This window comes from Seriola dumerili, unplaced genomic scaffold (genome assembly GCF_002260705.1).
Source record: "Seriola dumerili isolate Sdu_G_001 unplaced genomic scaffold, Sdu_1.0 BDQW01000291.1, whole genome shotgun sequence".
Lineage (NCBI taxonomy): Eukaryota > Metazoa > Chordata > Actinopteri > Carangiformes > Carangidae > Seriola > Seriola dumerili.
The window spans coordinates 1,885,532-1,909,310 of NW_019174546.1; the positions used below are offsets into that span (position 1 = coordinate 1,885,532).

At 40.6% G+C, this 23,779-nt stretch overlaps 1 protein-coding gene across 3 annotated transcripts in view; it reads left to right on the forward strand.

Annotated features, from left to right (window-relative positions):
• LOC111231132 (retinal-specific ATP-binding cassette transporter-like) overlaps positions 1-23,142 on the forward strand; it is a 37,470-nt gene extending 14,328 nt beyond the window's left edge. For 2 of the 3 annotated variants that reach the window (XM_022758138.1, XM_022758139.1), the window contains exons 13-50: positions 704-909; positions 1,918-2,094; positions 2,798-3,020; positions 3,258-3,479; positions 3,726-3,930; positions 4,014-4,106; positions 4,595-4,801; positions 5,158-5,335; positions 5,636-5,767; positions 6,203-6,342; positions 6,448-6,585; positions 6,968-7,149; positions 7,357-7,462; positions 8,252-8,457; positions 9,563-9,617; positions 9,913-9,969; positions 10,529-10,692; positions 10,883-11,007; positions 11,149-11,247; positions 11,679-11,960; positions 12,114-12,146; positions 12,293-12,398; positions 12,482-12,556; positions 12,862-13,031; positions 14,304-14,481; positions 14,684-14,799; positions 15,121-15,268; positions 16,396-16,519; positions 16,961-17,090; positions 17,298-17,418; positions 18,296-18,358; positions 18,727-18,833; positions 20,029-20,170; positions 20,476-20,610; positions 20,904-21,007; positions 21,222-21,314; positions 21,904-22,153; positions 22,375-23,142. In XM_022758138.1, coding sequence (XP_022613859.1) covers positions 704-909; positions 1,918-2,094; positions 2,798-3,020; positions 3,258-3,479; positions 3,726-3,930; positions 4,014-4,106; positions 4,595-4,801; positions 5,158-5,335; positions 5,636-5,767; positions 6,203-6,342; positions 6,448-6,585; positions 6,968-7,149; positions 7,357-7,462; positions 8,252-8,457; positions 9,563-9,617; positions 9,913-9,969; positions 10,529-10,692; positions 10,883-11,007; positions 11,149-11,247; positions 11,679-11,960; positions 12,114-12,146; positions 12,293-12,398; positions 12,482-12,556; positions 12,862-13,031; positions 14,304-14,481; positions 14,684-14,799; positions 15,121-15,268; positions 16,396-16,519; positions 16,961-17,090; positions 17,298-17,418; positions 18,296-18,358; positions 18,727-18,833; positions 20,029-20,170; positions 20,476-20,610; positions 20,904-21,007; positions 21,222-21,314; positions 21,904-22,153; positions 22,375-22,491 — 5,409 coding nt within the window. In that variant the 3' untranslated portion in view covers positions 22,492-23,142. The remainder of the gene's footprint in view (positions 1-703; positions 910-1,917; positions 2,095-2,797; positions 3,021-3,257; positions 3,480-3,725; positions 3,931-4,013; positions 4,107-4,594; positions 4,802-5,157; positions 5,336-5,635; positions 5,768-6,202; positions 6,343-6,447; positions 6,586-6,967; positions 7,150-7,356; positions 7,463-8,251; positions 8,458-9,562; positions 9,618-9,912; positions 9,970-10,528; positions 10,693-10,882; positions 11,008-11,148; positions 11,248-11,678; positions 11,961-12,113; positions 12,147-12,292; positions 12,399-12,481; positions 12,557-12,861; positions 13,032-14,303; positions 14,482-14,683; positions 14,800-15,120; positions 15,269-16,395; positions 16,520-16,960; positions 17,091-17,297; positions 17,419-18,295; positions 18,359-18,726; positions 18,834-20,028; positions 20,171-20,475; positions 20,611-20,903; positions 21,008-21,221; positions 21,315-21,903; positions 22,154-22,374) is intronic. The other variant, XM_022758140.1, reaches the window with a different exon arrangement.
• Positions 23,143-23,779: the final 637 nt, after the last annotated feature.

Genomic DNA, 23,779 nt, shown 5'->3' on the forward strand with positions numbered 1-23,779 from the left:
CTGTGTCAGTACAATACAGGTATTTCCTCTAATATTAACTCAGTGTGTGTAAAATGTAAAGATTCATTCATTCATGTACATGTATTCTTGGTAATCATTAATTGTTTACTTTGATACATTATGATCACAAAAACACAAGCTGCCATACTAGAACTAAATAAAATGTAAATAGAAGTAGACTTAAATGATTATATGATTTTAAATAAGGGAATATCTGATTGTGGAATAAGTAAACAAGACTAAGGATCTGACCTCGTATTCAAGGTTGTATTTCAGTACTCGACAGGGTTTGATACTAAATGATAGAGACCACGTTACAGTCAGGACTGAAAAAGTACTGAGGTTCAACACACAGCTTTAGTAGTCAGTTGTTTCTAAATAGAGCAAATGCCACATGCACTTAATCCAGTGTACAATTAAATTGCACCTAAAGACTTACTCATTTAGACACACACACACACTGGTATAGTTACATGCACTTTGTATAGAATATAGCAGGATCCTATTTGTTCTTTGCTCACTCAGCGCCTCCAAGAACATCTCCGTTCAAAAGATGTGTATAACTAAGAATACATAAAACACACAAACAATCGCTGTGTGAATACTTACAATCTAAATGCTAAACCATATCTTCCCAGTTTCCCAATTCCTTTTGAAAGCTAAACCATCAAACCCACAGCACTCCTTTCTCCTCTGATTGTAGTGCATCACTCTGGATAAGTTTGTGGCCCACATAGATGAGTCCCAGATGACCCACCAGGCCTTGTACCTGCTGGAAGAGAACAAGTTCTGGGCTGGCGTGGTCTTCATGGACATGTACCCCTGGACCACAAGTGTACCGCCGCATGTCAAGTATAAGATCCGCATGGACATTGACGCGGTGGAGCGCACCAACAAGATCAAGGACAGGTCAGTGAGAGCCGATGTTTAGCTTTTTAGCCTTGTGACCCCTTATAATGAAGCTAAATGTCCACTTGTGCCTGTGATTTGTAGATTTCCACAGAAGGCTTTTCTCCTTTCATTTGAGTTCATGTTTGAAGCGTGAAAAGCAGCCAAAAACAGTTTTTTATTTCACAGGTTAAAAAAAGTACGTCATTTTTTATTTCCTATCCAGGTCCATCATCCTGTAAACCCTCAGATTTATCTTGCAACCACTTGAAGGGATCCTGATCCCCAATCCCTCGGGGGTGTAGTGCAAAGAAATATGATATAAATGTTTTATTAGCAAAGAAAAAGAGGTTAATCACAGGTACTTTCCAATACACTTCACTGCAGCTGACTGGTATTTTAACACACAGGGGATAACTAGGAACCAACCAGCAACTTCTAACTCTCAAACAACCCTGACAACCTGCCGTTCCAACATTTTTTTTATGTTGTTAGTGTCGTATTACTGAGGCAGTGTATATGGATTTGTCACATTCCTCAAAGGAGGAAAAGAAAGACCTCTCCAGCTGGCCCTATTGTGTTTTCCAGAAATTCTTGGTAGCTCTATATTAACTTGATACCTGCCCTTTCATCCTCCCATGTGAGGCTCTTACATGCATTTTGCTTTCCCTTTGATCTCCCATTCATAAACACACAGTTTGTCAATAGCCCTCGGGGTGAACAAGCACTTTCAGCTGTTTGCAGCGCACCAACAGGGTGTAATGGACCCAGTGGGAGCCCTGCCTCTACACAATTGAATAATCAGATTGTAAGAGGGCTTTGCTTTGGTCTTATCCGCTTAAATAAAAGCAGTGTACATGTGGAGTGTTTGCAGCTTTGGAGACTTTGGCTTTGTGATGTTTTATTATGACAATGTTTTGAATAGACAACAACAAAAATGCTTCAATAACTCCGTTGTATAAATTCTTATGTGGTGACAGTAAAATCCTCCAGACGCCTGTGTCGTTCACTCCTTGTGTCCTCCCTCAGGTACTGGGACCCCGGCCCCCGAGCAGACCCCATGGAGGACCAGAGGTACATCTGGGGGGGCTTTGCCTACCTCCAGGACATGATTGAACACGGCATCATCAAGCTTCACACAGGCAACGACTGGCCACTCGGGGTCTACATCCAGCAGATGCCCTATCCATGTTATGTAGACGACCTGTGAGTGAATCGGTCACTTGCATTGCAGTGGTTAATTACAATGACTTTCAAGGATTTAAAAAATATCAGCCCTAATGCTTTTCATCAGAATATATATTTCCGCACACCTAAATGTGTGATGGGTTTGTGAGAGGGCATCTACTACAACATATTTTGGTGTGAACAGTCTTCTATAATCCAATGAAATAGATAAACCAGAGGTAAACAAGACTATGTGCAGGGTTTTTCAATTATATTCAAGCCATGATGTTTTTAAAATTTCAAATTCATCAGCACTATTTCTTCCACCCTCTTCAGACTGAACCAAAACTGTATATGCTAATTTGTTTGTGTGGGTATTGGGTTGGGTGAATATCCAGGGCATATTTTCTGAGAAATGATCTTTTAATGTGAAGATATAATTTGTTTATAGACACTGACTTAATGATCAACTGCCTGACTGATTGACTGGTTGCTTGTGTGTGAGTGATTACATTTTCGTGTCATTCACTCAAAATGCCAGCGCAGTCGAGACGCACATCGGTGCATCCTGAAAGAAATTAAGCCTGTTGTGTGTTTCTTTTAGGCTCTTCACCAGCAGCTGAAATGAAAATCCTTTTTGAAGCCTCTACAAACTGAATATTAATGCTGAGGATAACAGCAGCACAGAATCAAACACAAGCTCTTCTCAAGGGGTTAATGAGTTCTCTCTGTCCTCCTCCAGCTTTATGATCACACTGAACCGCTGCTTCCCGATGTTCATGGTCCTGGCCTGGATCTACTCTGTGTCCATGACTGTGAAGAGCATTGTGCTGGAGAAAGAGCTGCGCCTCAAGGAGACCCTCAAAACCATGGGGGTCGAAAACAGTGCCATTTGGTACACGTGGTTCATCGACAGCTTCGTCGTGATGACTGTGAGCACTGCGCTGCTCACCTCCATCATCATGGTGAGAAAACAGGAGGAGTAGGATAGAGAGGCAGAGGAGGAAGAAGGAGGCAATGCTGACAGTAAAAATTAGGGTCAGGTTTTGTATGCAGGTCTGGAGTGTTCATATTTTCTGGTGTGCAATGGTGCCCTCTAGTGGATTATTTAAAACAACTCTATAAAACATTCAATGGTTGCATCGGCTCTGTGTGTGCATGTCCTCTCATTACACACCTCCTGTCTTTTTTTTTCCTGTCAGGGCGGGAAGGTGCTGAATTACAGCGACCCCGTCCTCGTCTTCTTCTTTCTGCTGACTTTCACCATCACCACCATCATGCAGTGTTTCCTCATGAGTGTGTTCTTCAACCAGGCCAACCTGGCAGCTGCCTGCAGCGGCATCATCTACTTCACCCTCTACCTGCCTCACATCCTCTGCTTTGCCTGGCAGGACCGCATCACAAAAAACATGAAGATGGCTGCTGTAGGTCCTCCTTTTTTTTTTTTTTTTTTCCTTTTTTAAAAACAGGCAAACACACAGATACTGTTTGAACACGAACAAGTGTATGCAAGTGTAAATACAAATAGAATTGCGTCTGTTAGAGGAATGTATATGTTAAGTTGTTTCTATCACAGACATTAATGAGCCTCATTGCTGGTGTATATGTAGATATTCTACACTATTTGTAAGTAAATTAAGATTCTGTCTGCAACCCTCTTGCGCCTTTAGAGCTTGTTGTCTCCAGTGGCCTTTGGCTTCGGGACAGAATACCTGTCACGGTACGAAGAGCAGGGTTTGGGTCTACAGTGGGACAACATCCGGACCAGCCCGTTAGAGAAGGACAGCTACTCCTTCCTCACCTCCATCTTCATGATGATGTTTGATGCCGTCCTATACGCTGTCCTGGCCTGGTATCTGGATAATGTCTTCCCAGGTTGGGCTGCTAATATACTGTGTGACAACGTTTCACGGGTTCTTAAGAGTTTCTTGCGATTTTATCTAATTTCTCCTCCACAGGACAGTACGGCATTGGTCAGCCATTCTACTTCCCATTCCAGCCCTCATACTGGCAAAGATCTGCACCCTCCCATGCAGAAATGGCTGATTCAGGTTAGTAGCGCTGCCTCTGATATAGCACATGCCCCTTACCTGTGTTTGTTTATTCTGAGTCATCGTGTGACTGGAGGGTTGCTGCTCCACTCAGATTGGCAACTAAAACCTGAGACAGAGAGGTGAAAATTGTTTTTATCCTTTGTTTCAAAACGAATACCTCCTAGAAAATGCAAATAATGTGCACTGATGACAAGTTATACTGGTTCTGAATCGAGGCCCCATAAGAAAAATACGCTCCCTTACACCTTTTTGCACTCACAGATCAGGAACGAAATCAGTGTCTTGGTAAAAGACAGTTTAGTCGGGAGCCTCTTGCCAGCACATGATCTGAAACCAAGTCCTATCTTTAAAGAATTGTCCTTTTCCCGATGATGTCATCTTTAAGATATATGGCCGTCTCCTCTGCCAAGATAAGACAATTAAGAGTGGACACGTGTACACCACACAGGAGGTGACAGGTAAACTCTACTATCTGTCACCTTCAGATCCTGAGAAACCTGAACCTGAGAAAATGGAGAAGGATGTAGAGAGCAGGGGCACACCGGAGACATACACCTGCAATGGCTCAGCCAGCAGGAAAGCCTGCAAGCACCAAAGAAAGAGGGACCAACTGGAGAGAGAGAAGGAGCTGCTGAGACGACAACAGGAAACTCCAAATCAGGAGGAGGAGTGTCATGACTCAGGGAAAGAAGGTGAGGACACAAATTCAGCACCACAGCCTCGGATTACCTGAAGCGTTAACTGAAAGGAGGACTGATCGGAGACTGACATCTGGATCTGCAGGACAGATAGAGAATAAGAGATGGGAATAGAGAGATGAGAGAACACTTGAGGGAAAAAGAAAGAGGCTGCATCCATACTAAAGATGAATAAGAAGTGTAACCGTCAAGTATGGCTTTGATTATTGATTTGATTGATGACATGATATTCCAGGGGTAAAATATTTTTTAAGCAGTTTTTGAAGCTTTCTTTCACACTGGTTGACATCTCACAAAACTATTCAAGAGTAAGTGTTCATTACTCTTTTTGTATCGGTTTTCCAACACAGGTCAGTTGTTCTTTGAGCCTGACCCAGTGAGCCTGGTGATGGGAGTGCAGATCCAGGACCTGGTGAAGGTGTTCGATGGACGCTCTCATCCAGCTGTCAACTGTCTCAACATCAATTTCTATGAGGGCCAGATCACGTCCTTCTTAGGACACAACGGGGCGGGAAAAACCACAACTATGTAAGTTGAAATCAGATTTCACAAATTCTGACTCTGATACATTTTTAAATGCAGGGAAGGTACACAGAGATGTTGTTTAAAGAAATCAGACTGAAACCATCTGAAAAGATGTTTTTGTTTCACAGCTTTTTCCACAGGTGTTGGAGAGCTACTGGCAATAATTTTCTTTTTGAACATGACAATCAGATCTCATTATACTCTTTTTAAACAGGCTATTTAAAAGCCTCACACTCAGATTGAATGTGGGTGGTGAATCTGAGATTTTGCCTGTGTCATGGATCTGATCCTTTTTTTTTCCAGGTCCATCCTGACTGGCCTCTTCCCTCCTACATCTGGCACAGCCTACATCAATGGAAGAGACATTAGGACTGACATGGACGTCATCCGTTCCTCTTTGGGGATGTGTCCCCAATACAACATCCTCTTCAAACAGTAAGTTACATTGCGGATATTCAAATCAGATCAGTGTGACTAAGTCACAAAAATTACTTGCACACATTTTTTCCAAACTTTAGCAACACAGCAAAATAGAATGAAAGAAGAAAGAGACACTATTTATTGTGAAGATTATAATTTATTTGTTAAGACTTAATAACTGACCTTTGAAAGTTTAGACTGTATTCAGCTGTGATAAAGTGAGGAACAGGCTTTGCTAAAATCAGTACACATTCTGTAAAAAACAAAAACAGTGGCTTTGACAGCAGTTAAAAGTTGAAAGCCAGATTTACGGATTTACTTCCCCATCCAAACTTTTGTGGCTTTTTTTTTTTTTTAAACATTCACATGGTGAAAAAACTGTCAAAACCTACAATGTCACACTCTTCCTCTGTAAAAGTCTTCATTACCGCTGCGCTGTTTTTGTTCCAGTCTCACAGTGGAAGAGCACATCCTGTTCTACTCACTGCTGAAGGGTCGGACTCAGGCGGAGGCAGAGAGGGAGGTCGAGGACATGCTGGTGGACCTGGGGCTGCCTCACAAGAGAGACGACGAGGCTCAGAACCTCTCAGGTCAACCTCTTGTTTCCCTGTGTGTGTACAAGAGAGATAATTGCATTTATTATTATATATATTTACAGTATGTTCCCATATTTTCATGTATTCATTATTGTACAGGTGGTATGCAGAGGAAACTGTCTGTTGCTATGGCATTTGTTGGAGGGTCAAAGGTCGTCATTCTGGATGAGCCCACCTCAGGAGTGGACCCCTATTCCAGGAGATCTATTTGGGACCTCCTACTGAAATACAGAACTGGTAAAAAAAACATTTTTGCCCTTAAGCTCCATGCTCCATCTTTCTAAATGCATATTTTACACCTGCAGGACACATCCCATCCCACGGTCCATGTTTTTACTGTTACACTAAAGACACTGAAGAATGAAACCAAATCTTTTGCATCTTCTTACGTCTCCTGAGGCACTTGAATTAAGTAGTGAAATGATCAAACGGAAAAATTCAGCTACACAGTTACAACAAAAGCAAAAAAATGTCATCAGAAAATCAATATGGCTCAGAATCTGTTGACAAAAGCACTTGAAAGCTGCGGTTAATTATATTTTTTTGACAATTAGAACAAATTGAAATTTCCCTTTGATTCAGCAAAAGAGCCTCATTGAAAGTTTCACCCCCTGTGCAGGCCGCACAGTGATTCTGTCCACCCATCACATGGACGAGGCCGACCTGCTGAGCGACCGCATCGCCATCATCTCCAAAGGACAGCTGCACTGTTGTGGATCCCCCCTCTTCCTCAAGAACTGTTTCGGAGTGGGTTTCTATCTGACACTGGTGCGCCGCATGAAGGACCTGAGGAAGAGGGAGGTGAGGTTTACCTTTTACACAAAATCAACCCACCTGCAGTGTTTTCTTTTCCCCCGCCTGTTCATTCTGCATGAGAAATTGTATCTGTTTCTAATACAGACACACAAAAGAGAACGCTTGCTTTTCTTCCACTGAGGAAAGGTTCACTTTCCTGGCAGGATTTTTTTTTTTTTTTGCCTTTGTTAAAGGTGCTCTTATTTCTGTCAGAATGACTGCGACTGTGCCTCCGACTGCTCCTGTTCCTGCTCCATATGTACCAGATACAAAGATCAGTCTCAGAACCAGTCCCAGCATCTAGACAGAGTACTAGATGGTAAGTCTACACTGTATATCTCTTTTACTGTAACTGCATACTGATGAGCTGCTCCTCTGTTTGCATGCATGTGTTCTCTTGCTTCTCTTTATTACTGAGGACCAAATTGAGATTTAGAGCTTGTGGGTGAAGGACATGTTGGAGAGTCCTCACTTCTTCAAAGGGCTGGTGTTCGGGTTAATGTTGAATTCAGGTTTAGGTTAAGCTTAGGATAAAGGTTGGGGTTAAGCATGTAGTTGGTTTCACTGATGAGGTATTTTTCAGGATCATTAATTATTCATGAGTAAATAAACAACACAGAAAGTTTAACACAGAAACTTGGCTAATCTAGGGTTAGCTTTAGGGGTTAGGGTTATCTGCCCAATTGCTAATAGTAAGAAGTTTAATTGAAAATTATTTTCAAGGCCCCAAGTCAATGAAGGTCCTGACAAACAAAGCAGTACACATGTGTGTGTGTGTGTGTGTGTGTGTGTCACCTGCAGGGATGTGTGTGTGTGCAATGAAGTTGTAAAAACAGCTACAGAAACAGTGTTTCTTTCTCACTACTTATAATTTAGTGGCGATATTGACCCAGGAGTCGTTTCCTCCTAATTCTGCCTGAGGACAAAGTGCTTGAGATGCAACACCATGAAGTTGTCTAAGCACAAATTGCTCATGCATTTTAGTGCTTGAATAATAGTGTTTGTTTTTTTGGGGCATAATAAGCAGTTTCCCTTCTTTTGCCGTTGCTTTGGTTTCACTTTATTCTTCAATGCCTCCTCCAAAAGTGATTTTCTGTCTTCTTCCCAGGGGATATAGACAGCATCACCAGCCTCATCCACCACCACGTCCCAGAGGCCAAACTGATTGAGACGATAGGACAGGAGCTGACCTATCTGCTCCCCAATAAAGGGTTCAAGCATCGGGCCTATGCCAGTCTGTTCAGGGAGCTGGAGGAGACTCTTGCTGACATGGGCCTCAGCAGCTTTGGCATCTCTGATACATCACTAGAGGAGGTGGGGACATCTCTCATTGCAGGGGTGGAGCAGTGAAAGTACATTTAGTAATTTTTTTTTACACTTCATTAGAGAGAGAAATATTTTACTTTTTTTTTTACTCCACTACATTTATCTAACAGCTGTACAGACTAGTTACTTCTCCAATTAAGATTTTCACATAAAAACATACAATAAGCTTTTAAAATTCAAAGTATTACGAAACATTAAGTCTCTGTTTGTCTTCTGACCTCTACAAAAAAGCAGTGCCGTGTATATATCAGTATTAACAATCAGTAATGTAATATTTTATCATATTATATCACAGTGGACTTCTTACTGCAGAACAACTACTTGTACTTTGCTGACTTAAAGTACGTTTTGTTGATAGAAGGATTTTAAATGCAGGACTCTGTGATGTAATGGAGTGTTTTGACACTGTTGTATTGTTACATTTACTTAAGTACAAGGTTTGAATACTTCTTCCACTGCTGCTAAATTGTTAATCAGTGTCGTATTTTATTTCTGCATTTGCTGCTTCTATCATGAATGTCCCATCAACCTTCAAGTGGTAAACACCCCAATTTTTTGCAAATTCTGCCATCATCCACGAGAACAATGCCTGTAGTCAGGTCTGGAATGATTTACTTGAAACTCTTATAATGGAGGATACAAAGATACAAATACTTCTTGACTATCGCTTCAGTGGTTGATACTACAGTCTTTACTTTTGCTGCTAAAAATCGTCTTATCAAGTATTTTTTGTCTAAACGTCTTGCTCGTGAAAGAATCTGCCAGCACAAAACAATATTTCAACGTTTGGCCAGATAAATTTGCTTCAAATACTTGGGAAAAATTTGTCACATTGTCTTGAAACAATAAAAAGTAAGGCAGGAAAATGACTTAATTATATGAAATCCTTGAAACACCTGAGTGCATATTGAATGTGATGGCACGTGTGTGTCTTTTTCCTATCCACATCTGAATACATCACTGGTTGTGTTCTGTTTTTCTAATAGAAACCTCAAGTTTAATAAAGTAATATGAAAATCCTGTTTTTCTGATCTTAAAGGAGGAACTTTTATTTAATGTGTGGAAAGTTTTCAAAGTTTTTCTTGATTTTCAGATATTCATAAAGGTCACTGCGGATGGAGAAGCAGCGAATAATGCCACCACTCCTGGTAAATACCACCACTGATCTTCTACACGGCCTTTTCCTGAAATTGAATTTCTCACCCTTTGCCCTGTCTCTCTACCGTGCTGTTAAGCTGTTTGCCCCTCACCTGTTTTTATTATGCTGTTATTGTCATATATCCCCTAACTGTCACTTGACCAGTAACTACAGTACCTCTTTAAATTTCACATGTGGTGTGGTGCATCATTTGTCAGTTTTTCACCCTTAGTTTTGTGTGTGTGTGTGTTCGTGTGTGTGTAGATGTTTTGTGTCTCACTTTTGTGTCGCACTCCCACTTCTAGAGCAGTGGATGTTACAGCGGAGAAAAAACGGCATTGTTGGTGTAGAGGGAGATGAAGGTCAGAGTCTCGAGAGCTACTCAACAGAACTGTGGCAATATAAAAGCTGCTTTCTTTTTTTGGAGAATCTACTGGACCTGGGTCAATCAGAAGGAATTTCATCGGCTACATTTCATGTTTTTATGTGGGGTTCATCACATCAGCACAGTTTGGATCTCATAATGTAAGGGATCCATAACAGATACGATAGTCTGACAAATAAAAACCATTTCTGTGACCGTGCGAATTATTAAGTGTCAGTCATTTTGCTCTCCATGCAGTTTGACTGATCCAGGTCTGGGAAGATGCAGTAAACAAGACAGCGGGAAGCTTTGAGAAAAGCTTTGCTGCTTCCATGCTCTTTTCTTGCCCAGCACTGCTTCACATTTATACATTTACTCTGATTTCCTCGAGACCTGCCCAGAGCAAAAGTCAGAAACCTCCGATGAGCTTAGGTGCTCTGCTCAGTCAGATTTCAGCTGCTGATCCCAACCCTGCCTCTCCAGCCTGCTGCAAATGTTTTGTCCTCCATAGACATTTCAATTACATTACTCACTGTATGTTTTCTTTTTGACCACAGAACAAAACGGCGTCAATGGCACTACCCATGGTGCATCAGACAGCAGTGAAGGAAAGGCCTCCCGGCAGGTGAAAGGTGCCGCGCTGATCCTGAAGCAGTTCCATGCGCTGCTGGTGAAGAGGTTTCACCACGCCATAAGAAGCCAGAAAGACTTCCTGGCACAGGTTTGTGCTGTTGACAGTCTGGACTGAGAGTCGACTTGGGAGCTGTGAATGGTTTTCATCCACTGTGGCAGCAGATGAGTAGATATAGTTGCCAAAGAAACAACACATGTGAATGTCTTTGTCAAAACCATGTGGAAAAACAATGATGTTAATTTCTAACAGAGAGTAATTTATTCCTGTGTGATTTCAGATCGTGCTTCCTGCCAGTTTCGTGCTTATAGCTCTGATCTTCACCATGATCGTCCCTCCGTTCGGAGAGTATCCCAGTCTGACTTTGACACCCTGGATGTATGGACAACAATTCACCTTCTTCAGGTCAGACCTCGTGACAGACACAGTGAAGTGGCAGCCGCTGCCTGCTAATGAAGTTCACTTTTATAAAGTATCCGTAAATAGGTAAATGCGCAGGACACAAGCTGATTTTTTTTCTTTGCATTTTCTCTCCTCTCTGTTTAGTAACGAGCAGCCATTTGACCCCAAAATGAAGTGCTTCGCAGAGCGTTTGTTTAACCCACCAGGCCTGGGGACACGCTGCATGGAGGGAGAACCGCTGGGGTGAGCATCAGGACTATTAGATAGGATAAGACAGGATAGGACAGGACAGCACAGGGTTGGAAAGGATGAGATCGTTACACAAGCGCATATTGCTCCTATTACTCAAAATAAGTGGTGCAGGCATCTTGGACCATTAAGAGATAATGAGGAAAAGACCTTGTCTTCCATGCCTGGAAAACATAGTGACTTTATAAGAGTTACCAGTGCAGAGAGATTTAACATAAACCAAGAATCTAGCTGTAGTAACAAAAAAGATACACACAAATACACACGTAGTTATTTCTAGGATCTCACTTTAAATTCAGAAGGAGTGGACGGAGACAAAGCGTGAAGTAGATGATCTAGTGGCCAAATCATATAAGCAGATACATATTACGTCTAAATGCTCATTGATTTTACCTTTTGCACTTCCGCCGCTTATTTCCCTCCAGAATGTCCTGCAGTAACAGCACATCAGAGTGGGAGTTTCCTGACGTCTCCCCCGTGGTCAGCAACATCTTACAGAGTCCTGAATGGAACCAGAGAAACCCGTCTCCCTCCTGCCAGTGCAGCACCAGTAAGAAGCTGACCATGATGCCCATCTGTCCCATCGGCGCAGGAGGCCTCCCCCCTCGCCAGCGAGTCGAGGCCAACGGGGACACGATGCTGGATCTGACGGAGAGGAACATCTCTGACTACCTGGTCAAAACCTACCCGAGTCTCATCAGAACCAGGCAGGTTAACGTGCGCGTTCAGATGGTCAAACCTGGAAATGCAACATAAGAATTACAATGAAAATGAAAATGCTTGAATCATTTTGTTTGACCTCTTATTTAACCCATTTTTTAATACCTCTCTGCTTGATCAAATTAATTTTCATTCCACAGCTTGAAGAGCAAATACTGGGTGAATGAACAAAGGTAATAATTTGCACTTTATTGCTGTAAGTCTCTTCACATACCCATCAGTCTCAGTCTCCCTCTTGTGTATATTATTTATGACAACACTTTAAAGACAAGTCACCGTGGAGTGATGAGAGTAAATCTTCTGCCGTCTCTCTTACCAGATACGGAGGTCTGTCAGTTGGGGGAAAACTTCCCATCCTCAATGTGAACCCCACAGACATCCAGAGTGTTTTCCACCAGCTGGGGCAAATGCTCAACATCACAGGGGTAATTATTGGTTTGCTGTTCATTTACAGACATGAGGGTAGAAGTCCATTAAGTGAGTTTACGGTGACTGTTGTCTTTCACAGGGTTACAACTCTGGACTTGCGCTGAGGGAGATCGGTCCTTTCTTGCGATACATGGAAAGTGAATTCAATATAAAGGTGAGTGTGGGTGGGATAGAAGTAGTTACTCAGTGAAAGATTCTTTGCCTACAGAGGTAGATGTCTACCTCTGGCGCTTTGCTTTCATATTACAAACTTTTCAATTTATAAAGTCTGTCATATCACAAGGACGCTGACTGATGGCTGTAAGTGCTGGCTTTAATAGCTTTGCTTCCCACTTAAAGTAATGAAGGTTTTATGTAAGGAAGGTCAGCTAGAGAGTCCATGTAGCGTAGATCAGGACTGTAATTACTGAGTCAGAAGGCTGTGAGATGTATTCAATTAACTCTGCTCTCTGCTGTCAGGTTTGGTATAATAATAAAGGCTGGCACGCCGTGGTCGCCTTCATGAATGTGGCCAATAACGCCATCCTGCGGGCCTTCCTGCCCCCATCTGCCAAACCTGTCGAGTTTGGCATCACTGCCATCAACCACCCTCTGAACCTCACCAAAGAGCAGCTCTCCGAAGTCACTGTGTGAGTGTTACTTTTATATTTATTTGTTATTTATTTCATTTATTTGTTTGTGCATTAAAAATAGATATAATATAAAGTATATATACACAAAATCCAGACATATATACCGCACTATTACTAACATGTACCTGGATATTCTGTACGTGAAATTAAACAAAGGCTTGTGCAGGGGAGGAAAAGCTTTTACCTCTCCTAAAAACTCAAGGAAAGTAAATGGACTGCACTTAAACTCTTTTCTAGTCTTATCGACTGCTCAAAGTGCTTCACAATACAAGACACATTCACCCATTCACACACATGTTCATACAGCGCATTTTCTATCACACACACTTACACACCGATGATACGTCACCAGCAATTTGGAGTTCAGTATCTTGCCCAAGAACACTTCGACATCCATATTGGAGGAGGCAGGAATCAAACCACCGACTCTCTGTGTAGTGGATGTCCCGCTCTACCTCCTGGGCCACAGCCGCCCCCCAAACAGAAAAATGAACAGTATTATATTAAATAAAAATAATGACGGGATAGAAAGCCTACGACAGAGTAAAGAAAATTAAACTGTACATTTAACGCTTTTTTGTTGTTGTATTGTCCTGGTTTATTGCTGTAAAGAGACATCTACATTATGCTGACATTTAATTAGTTTTATTGATTTTTTGCTACATTGAGCAGCTACAAGACCTGCTGCTCTGACTCTGACATTTTAACACCAGTTTCCCACTAATTAAAAAAAACAATGATAAATAAATCACATCATTATTTGAATGACCTGACTTTATTTTAAGATCTAATTAACTAAATTATAGATATAGTATATCATTCATATTTATTATTTTTATATTATAATCATTATTATATTTTTATATTTATTATTATTTTATTTCTATTGGCACAAAGTTCCACCTGAGCCTACATGTACATCAAGTGTTGTTTGGCTTTAGGTTTAAAGGCTTTATATGGATTTGCTTATTTTTCTATTTATTAATTTTATTTTTTTGGAATTGTAATGTGGCATTTACAAATATATGATGAATTACACAATTTAATTTATTTCAATTTTCATTAACTGACTATTGGATCCTTTTAGTAACTCAGTAAACACCTCTTTTAGTCAAACAGTCATTTTTAACTTTGCCTCTTAAATATTTTCCGTGCAGTTGTGAGTTTGCATATCAGCCTTTTTGAAAATACTGTGACATTTCTTGTATTTGATGTCATACTCCCAGACCAGAGTGCACAGTACTGACTCTATCGACCTCCTTCCCTCAGGTTGACCACCTCAGTAGACGCCGTAGTCGCGATCTGTGTTATTTTCGCCATGTCCTTCATCCCCGCCAGCTTCGTCCTCTACCTCATCCAGGAGCGTGTCACCAAGGCCAAGCACCTGCAGTTTGTCAGTGGGGTCAGCCCTTTAGTTTACTGGGTGGCCAACTTCTTCTGGGACATGGTGAGTCAATCAATATAAAATCAGTATAAAATATAAACTCAATAAGGGGTTGGAAACTTTTAGTGTTTATTCACACGTCACATCCATAGATTGATATTGTGGATTTGAGTGAATTTATCTCACATCTTGTTGCTTTTGTATAATGATATATGATATATGATATATATTAAAGGTGAAATGATATATGCATTTTCTCTCCTAGATTAACTACTCTCTGAGCACTGCGATGGTGGTCGGCATTTTCATGGCTTTTGACAAAAAGTGTTACACATCACCGTCCAACCTGCCAGCACTAGTAACACTGCTTCTACTATATGGGTAAGGCTTTGCTTAGTTTCATTTATCTTTTGCACGTATGTGAAAGGGAAGCACAGATTGTGCAGGTGAGGTAGCGGTTTACTGTAAGAGCACCCAAAGGGCTTCATTAGGATGTCACACCTTTAAACAAAAAACAAATGTGTGACTGAATGAGAGGGAGAGGAAGTGGATAACAAGCCGGTTCACCAACAAAGAAATCCATAGAGAAGGAACAAAATGCATAAAAGACATGAAAGGGAGGTGAAATAAACTATGAAAACTCTGACGACTGGAATTTATTTTGAAATATTTTGTCTTTTCTCTGGCTCCCTTGCATCATAGATGGTCGGTGACGCCCATGATGTATCCCATGTCCTACATATTCAACATCCCGAGTACTGCATACGTCTCTCTGTCCTGCATCAACCTGTTCATAGGCATCAACAGCAGCGCCATCACCTTCATCCTGGAGCTGTTCGAAAACAATCGGGTAAGAGCATAAAATATTGCAAACAAAGACACAATTAATTTCAAATGTAATGACCAAATGTCTTTCATGAAATAGAGACAAATATATATTGTGGTGCAGCTGGGGAAGCAGATGAGTCACAGGTGTGCAGGGTAGGGGAACACATCGTTTACCTGATCGACCAGTGAGGAATGAACATGTAAGACAATGATGACACCTGCCAAGAGACTCTCAGTCAAGTCTTTGAACAAACCAGGTCCAGTTACTGTGTGGCACCGGTGTTTTTTAAGGAGAAAAAAATACCCTAGGAGGAAACAGGAGTGGGGGAAAAAGGCCCCGGATGCTGCTGACACTGTGACAGGTGACTTCCTGCTCCGTCAAAAAAATGTTCTTCCCACCAGATGGTTCTCTCCACTGTACATCTGTGCTCCTCCTCTTCAACTGTCACTGGTTTCATAGCAGATGAGTCAAGAGACCCACATTTTTGTTATGTTGCAGTAAATCACAACTTTATGCACCTGTTTGATTATTTAATTCCACAGTGATTATTTGAGTAAAGCTTCTGTTTTAAATGAAAGGCTGCATTTTTCCTCTACAAACAAGGTCTCTAACTTTGCAAACATCTCCAACATTTAGGACGTGATAACTGATCTCTTTTCAAATGTGTCATTAAAATAGGAAAAGCAATATTACCCCAGTTTCATTCAACATTGATGAGCAGGAGATACAAATCATGTGACTTAAAAATGACTGGCTGGTGGTTGTGTACACTTGACCACAGCTCCGATGACCTAGGAAACTAGTTTCATAAACTTTCATAAAGTTTTTAAAGTTAAATAGTGTGTAAAACAGTTTTAGAAGTCCAACTTTAACCACAAACTTAATCATGTTAAATTCAACAGAAGTTCTTTTAGTGCATTCGTTTGTCTAACTTTTTGTTAGATATGACTTAAATGTTTAATGAGAACTAATTGAGATGATGATCATGCAGTGATGTCAGACATTTAGTGGACTACTTCAAGTTTAATGTAGACCTATATATTTCTCCCACAACATTGACTGACCACATTTAGTCTGATATTATTGTAAAGTGTTCACTTCTGCTCTTCAGGGAAATGTGAATTGGATGTGTGTTGTTGTGTTTCCAGTCTTTGCTGATGTTCAATGAGTGGCTGAAGAAAGGCCTGCTGGTGTTCCCTCACTTCTGCCTGGGGCGAGGACTGATAGACATGGCCATGAATCAGGCTGTCACTGATGTTTACGCCAGGTTTGGTAAGGACTGTATACTTAGTGGTCATAAAACATAAAAGGTTTGGTTAGGAGTTTTGTTTGACTTTTAAATAATTACTTACATGTCATCAGAAAAAGCTGCTACTTGAATTATTGTTTTTAAACTGTGAGATACACACCTGGAGAGAAAAGCCCATTTTGCAGTTTCCAATGGAAACAAAGTATACATTTACAAAACTGAACCTTTACTCATCAAAATTGTAGTCGTTCAGTAGGTAGTTGTGTATAACTGCTCCTCAGTCGTGTCAGATGTCATCCATCCTACACACTCTGCAGTATGGATGACTTATAACTGTCCTCTCTATCTGGAAAAGTAATGTTTGTACAGCCTGTGAGATGTATAAAATAAAATCTTGTGGGGTTTTCTTTTTACTCAATGAACAAAGGGTTCATTTTGAGCACAGATCTCGTCTCTTTTTCCAGGTGAGGAGTACACAGCGGACCCTTTCCGGTGGGACTTTGTGGGGAAAAATGTTGCTTTCATGGCGGTGGAAGGCTTTGTCTACTTTATTCTCAATCTTCTCATCCAGTACCGCTTCTTCTTGGACCGCTGGTGAGGAACTGGCTTAACACAGATCAGCGTACAGGTTTAAATACACAGCATCTTAACCTTATTACACCAGTACTCTTCACCTTTCCATTGAAACTTAACCAGGAAACATGCATTCACACAGGGTCACGCCTCTGGCCAAGCCATTAACAGATAAAGTTCAGCTCTGTTGTACAACATGTGATTTTTTTTTTGTTCTGTACTCTTCAGGTTATCAGAATACAAGGAAACGGCAACACTAGATGAAGATGATGATGTTGCATCAGAGCGGCAGAGAATTTATGATGGACGGAGCAAGACAGACATCCTGCAGATCAGAGACCTGTCAAAGGTAAACTCACTCGAACACGTCTGTGACTAAACTTGACTTCATGTAATCTTAATTCTATAATCATACTTTACACTGTAATAGATACTGTATTATAAAATTTAATAAGCTCCTTTTCTATTTGGTCATCCTGAAATCCAACAGAATTTGTTAGTTTTAGTTTACCTTTGTTTTCATTCATCCTTACTCATATAGTTGAATGAAATGTCATTCCTCCCAAAGGGCCAAGGAGCAGAATGAAGTTAGAGTAGTTATGTACATCCACAAAACCTCAGTGAGTTAGGTGCTGGATACAAAAAAAAGAAAAAAAGGAAAGAAAAATGTATAAAATTGAAATATAACCACACATTAGAATTACAATTCCTTTTTAATTTGAAATGATTTTGTTTGTATTGTTTCAATGTTTTGACCAACCTCAGGTTTTATACCTAAAAAGACGCTCTGGCCAAAAAACATGCACAAAAAATGGACACAACAATACAGACAAAACGATGGGAAAATAACAATTCAGCAAGTTCTTAACAATCCTGACAGCACATTATATTACATAGATGGATTAGATAATTAAATATCAAAAACATTGTTGATTTTGTTTAGTAGAATTGAATTCATAAAAAAAACTGCAGCATTAACAGCAAATAACAGCAGATAAAGAAAGAGACAAAGGGAATACATTTATAATATATAAATATATAAGACACACTAGGTATGATACAAAACAAATACTAAAGATGATACAGTATATACATTCATATTAATGCATTATAAAAAAGAAATTGGCACATTGTATTGATTATACAATAGTACATAATAAAATGTACACAAACATAACGACGCAAATAAACTGAGTTATTATTGTTTCCCTGGTTTCTCTGCACAGACGTATGTGGGCAGGAAGAGGGCAGCTGTGGACCGGATTTGTGTGGGAGTCCCTGCAGGAGAGGTAAAGTCACTGAGTTCATTGAGAACTACTAATCCTTTCTTTTAAATTCTGATTCTTAAGTTTTGTCTCCTTGTATTTGCTCAAGTAAACCCACACACCGACTAAGCTTTTAGCCACACACTTAGAGATGCAGATGCATTTCATCAGCAGGCAGCATAATGAAGTATATTTATCTATGGTCTTATTTTTGTCTGGGTGTGTTTGTTATATTTCTATTATACATGGACATTTCCAGACATGTTATGAAAACAAATGGAATATTAGAGATTCATAAGGAAATCAGTAGTCATATGTTAAGTGATTTACTTTCAGTATCTCAGCTGAATGTGTGCTTGTATTGACACTGTGACTGTCTTTTGTCCTGTTAGTGCTTTGGTCTCTTGGGAGTCAATGGAGCTGGAAAGACGACGACCTTCAAAATGCTGACTGGTGACACTGATGTCAGCTCTGGGGAGGCTACTGTGGCTGGTTACAGGTACATAAAGATCAGTCAAAGCTGTCCCTGCACGATGCAACACAAACCCTTTTCAGGAGAGGATTGGGTGTTTATGAAAAAAAAGAAAAAAAAAAAATCTGGTTGGTTTTGATTTATCCTGCACGCAGTTCCAGATGGGAAGCTGCTGGAGACAGTCCAATTAGTTAGAAAGTTTAGAGACCCAGAAGGTCATTCAAACATAATCTACATCCTGTGACTAAAACCCACATTTCGCAAAGAAAGGGGTTTGATTGACAATTAAGTTTTTGAAGTCCCAAATCTAATTATGTCATTGAGCAGTGGTTTTGGTGCCAGTATTGTTTAATAAAAAATATTTTCATGCCAACTATTTGAAAGTACACAGTTCTCCCCTCAGAGCTCGTCAGGGTTGGAAAAGCTCTCAAACAGCATTTAAGACACTTAAACTCTACTGGATCCCTGATTAATGAAAGTCCAGATTAGCTATTATCATTATTTGCTTTTTACAGCTATTTAAATGAACTATGAATTACAGTGACCCCTGACCTTTCTGGCAAGGAACCACCCCCCTTAAAATACAGCAATATTATTCACTTCTCCTCAAGGGCCATGGCCTCAATGTGGATGTAAGTTACATTTACTTTTTCCTTCTCTTCCTGTATTTGACGGATGAGGAGGTGAGAGTATCGTCTTGTTCTTGTTGTTATATCATGGTGGGTACTTTGACCAGAATGATCACTAAACCATTGAGACATGTCTCACCATGGGAACATAAATTGAGGTCCCACTCCACACGGGTAGAGACTGCTTTTTGAGCCTTGATGCTAGAGTTAGGCATTTATTTACGATGGTTAAAGTTAGGTTAAGGCGATAGAGACTGCATTATGTGTGTCCCCACAGGGATAGTGGAATGCCCACAAACATACACACATTGCTTTTTGTGAAAAACTGATTAATTGGCAGTAATTTATGACAAAAACAAATTTGTTCATTAAATGAATAAATACAGTCGATAAGAAAATAAATTTGTCATGTTTTATTTATTCAGACTATTGACTAAATTTTGCTCACAGTAATCAGAATACTCTCAGCCCAGAATGACATGTTTTAAATAACAACATTATCAGTATAACACACACTCAGAATTGATTGATATTTTGTTATTCCTAATATGTTATGAGCTCTGATGGCTCATTCCTTGTGTCTTGTTTTCCAGCATTGTGACAGAGATTCTGGACGTGCACCAGAACATGGGCTACTGCCCTCAGTTTGATGCCATCGATGAGCTTCTTACTGGCAGGGAGCATCTCTACCTCTATGCTCGTCTCAGAGGGGTTCCGGAGTCAGAGATCCCCAGAGTGAGTAGGACTCCAGCTGCTTCACACCTTTAGCTGTCTCAGGGCATCTCATGCTGCTACCTAACTGAAGCTACTATTTGGCTACGCACTAAACAAAGAGCTCATCTGTTTTGTTAATTTTGTTTTGTGCATCTTCCCTTTACTGTTGCTCAGTGTTTGCTAATGTTTGTTTTGTCCTTTTAATTTTGCAGTAGTGTTGTTATGAAGCGCTCAGTCAACAGTAGGGGCTCCCCATCCTGAGATGTATGCAGTAATGCACTTTGGGTAAAAGTATCCTCCAAACACTTGTCCACTTTCCCTTGTAGGTGGCAGAGTGGGGCATCCAGAAGCTGGGTCTAACAGAGTACGCCGGCTGCTGTGCAGGGACCTACAGTGGAGGCAACAAACGTAAACTTTCCACAGCAATCGCAATGATTGGCTGCCCAGCGCTGGTGCTGCTGGTGAGTCAGCCAATGACAAGGAGCTCATGAGCCCATTATTTGGGTTTTTGGGTTTTATGCAGGGATTTGTCACTAAAATGGTATATGGATCCAGATGGGAAGCCATATGGGTTCAGTCAAGCCTGGCCTCGAATGTTTTATACATTGGCAGGCAACAGCTCGGTTCAATTCAAGTTGGCATAAATCTAAGATCTTTGCCATATGCTGATAGAGATAAGGATTTGGTCTCTGCTCACATGTGCTCAGAGTCAAGTTTGCTGTTTGTTTGTGTCTGTGTGTGTGTGTGTGTTTAGGACGAGCCCACAACGGGGATGGACCCGCACTCTCGGCGCTTTCTGTGGAACGCCATCATGAGTGTCATTCAGGACGGCAGGGCTGTAGTGCTGACATCACACAGGTTCAGTATCTAATAATGAAATTAATCCACTGCACACATCTGCTGCAGCAGCTGACCAAACACAATTAACTGTTTTGCCAAGAATTGTTGATGAAATCATGACTAGATGGGTGTTTGCTTCATTTTACTATAGAGACTTGTGAAATTATGATTTATTGCTCACAGACATGTAACAGCAGCAATAAAATATGGATTATTGTTGTTTTTCCTCCAGTATGGAGGAGTGTGAGGCCCTCTGCACTCGACTGGCCATCATGGTCAATGGGACCTTTAAGTGTTTGGGTACCATCCAGCACCTCAAATACAAGTAAGAGATTTTGAGTGGTTACGAGTTCAGCACATTACGAGTTCAGCATCAAATTTCATTCATTAACTCGCAGTCTCTAGGTGGAAAGCAACACCAATGTTAACTCTTGTCTCTATAACGTCTTTTTTTCTACTCCAGTTAGCATGCTAACCAGCTAGCCCCAGCCTGTCTCATCACTGTCCGATAGCAACTCACTATAGCCTCTGATCTGCCCTGAAGATGTAGCGCTGCTCAGAGGGCATATTATAACCTCTTGTCTTGTAAACGCAACAATGGCTGACGCTCTTGTCAAGCAACAATCACCACCACCGATTCCCAGCAAGAAACCAAGTTCGACGGCAGAGAAATCTTACAAACCCCTTTTAATAAATGAAGAAAGATACAGTTTTAACATGAAGTTACATCTTTAGAAACTAAAAATACATCTACTGTAGCATTGGTTAAAATATTTGGTCTTCAATGAAGTAACCACAAGACATAAAAGCACTTCCAATGTAGTAAAAGCTGTAGATCTTTATATAAAGTATGAAAAAATATACAGTATATCCTTAAAGATGTCTAATTTTTATACACTGTTTCCCTTTTCCAGATTTGGTGACGGCTACGTAGTGACCATGAAAATCAAGGCAGCTAAAGTTGGCTTGTCCCCAGAGCTGGAGCCAGTCGAGAGCTTCATGGAGAGCTGCTTCCCTGGCTGCGTTCAGCGGGAGAAGCACTACAACACACTGCAGTATGAGATTGCTTCCTCCTCCCTAGCCAGGATATTTCAGCTGGTGGTGGCCAATAAAGAAAGGCTCAGCATTGAAGACTACTCCGTTTCTCAGACAACACTGGACCAGGTACGTCAGAAACTAAAAAAAAAAAAATGTTTAAAGAAAACTGTTTAATTTGCTATTTTAAACATGGCTCAAAAACTATGCTGGAAATCACTAAATCATGACCACCACACCTGAGCAGATGCAGTACATTTTGCTCCTTTGGTGCCAGAGGCCAATAAAACAAAACTTCTTATTGCTCCTTTAACGAGATCAGTTCACAGAATTTACTTCCTGTCGTTCAGGTGTTTGTCAACTTTGCCAAGCAACAGACAGGAGAGGACGAGGATGTTACATTACACAGACGAATGGCAGGAGGAAGAAAAGACATCAAGATTTCACCGGTGAAGAGGAAAACATGAAAAAGTCACCTGTAAAAAATACAGACACACAAATGTAGAGGTGTTATTCTGCAGGGCAGTAAACTAACTTCATAACACCTTTCATATTTCACTAGCCAAATTTGCTTTTTAGGACAGGGATGAGCCTGAGGTCACTGGTAGAGCAGTCTGTCAAAAACCAAACGTCTGACACATTACTTGAAATCATGTGTGTTCATGTTAGTTCCTCATCTGAAAGAAAGATATTTCTGTTTATATTGACTGACTTGTATAAATATGTACATATTGTATGTGTAATTAATACTTAAGCACCTTAGCAGTATTTTTAAAATGTCTACATTGACACACACACCTCAATTTTATTTACCGTCTTCAAATGAAGTGTCATTTCATGTTGTTTGTCTCGACTGTCTGAATACAAAACATGTTTACTATAACTTCTGTTCTTTTCAGTCACTTACTGTTGTAAATGTAAGTATTTCTTTGTCTGCTGTGTTTCATACATTGCTGTGTCAGTACAAAATAGCATGAGATGTTCCTCTTAAAGGATTACATTTGAGGATAAGAAAGCTTTTAGATGTAAATAAAGAGGAATTCTATTTTGTATCTGGCCAAATAAACCTTAAACATGCTTTCTACTTTATGCTCTGTGCAGTCTTGCCTAGCTGATTGTTACTGCATCATCAAACCCAAATAAAACAATCCAACCTTTAGGTATATGTGAAGTGCAGTATTTGTCATCAATATATTTCAGTCCATCCTTGCTTCTGTTATATAAAGAATTAAGCCACTGGATGCCACTGTGGGTTCTTCAGAGTTGAAAGGCTGACCTACAGTACATCTTCTGAAAGCCACTGCAGGTCAGTGGACTGGCTCAGAGATAGCTTTGCATTGGGGCCAAGGCAACACTGGGCTGAGTGGCCTGTCACAACCTGGATTTATGTGACACACAGTCCAATTACTGTTCTTCTGCCGCAAGTGGATGGTGTCATTGCCTCAGGCCGCCCACTAGCCTGAATCTCATTGGCTACCTCAAAGAAACAAGAGGGCTGATGGCACTGCGGCTGCTAATGAATTCTCTGGTGTGGATCTCATGCTCCTCTCCTACCCATATGGTCATCTGGATGGAGCTGATGAGCATGAATAGTACCGCTGTGGGAGGGCAAACAAGTCATACTGTAACAGGGTGTGAAATATGATTGCTTGTATATGGCTGAATACTGAAAAAGCCTTTTAGAGTATGCTGAGACAAAAAAATACCTGTTGTCTCTCTTGTCAGAACCAAAGTCAATTTAACAAATTCTTATTA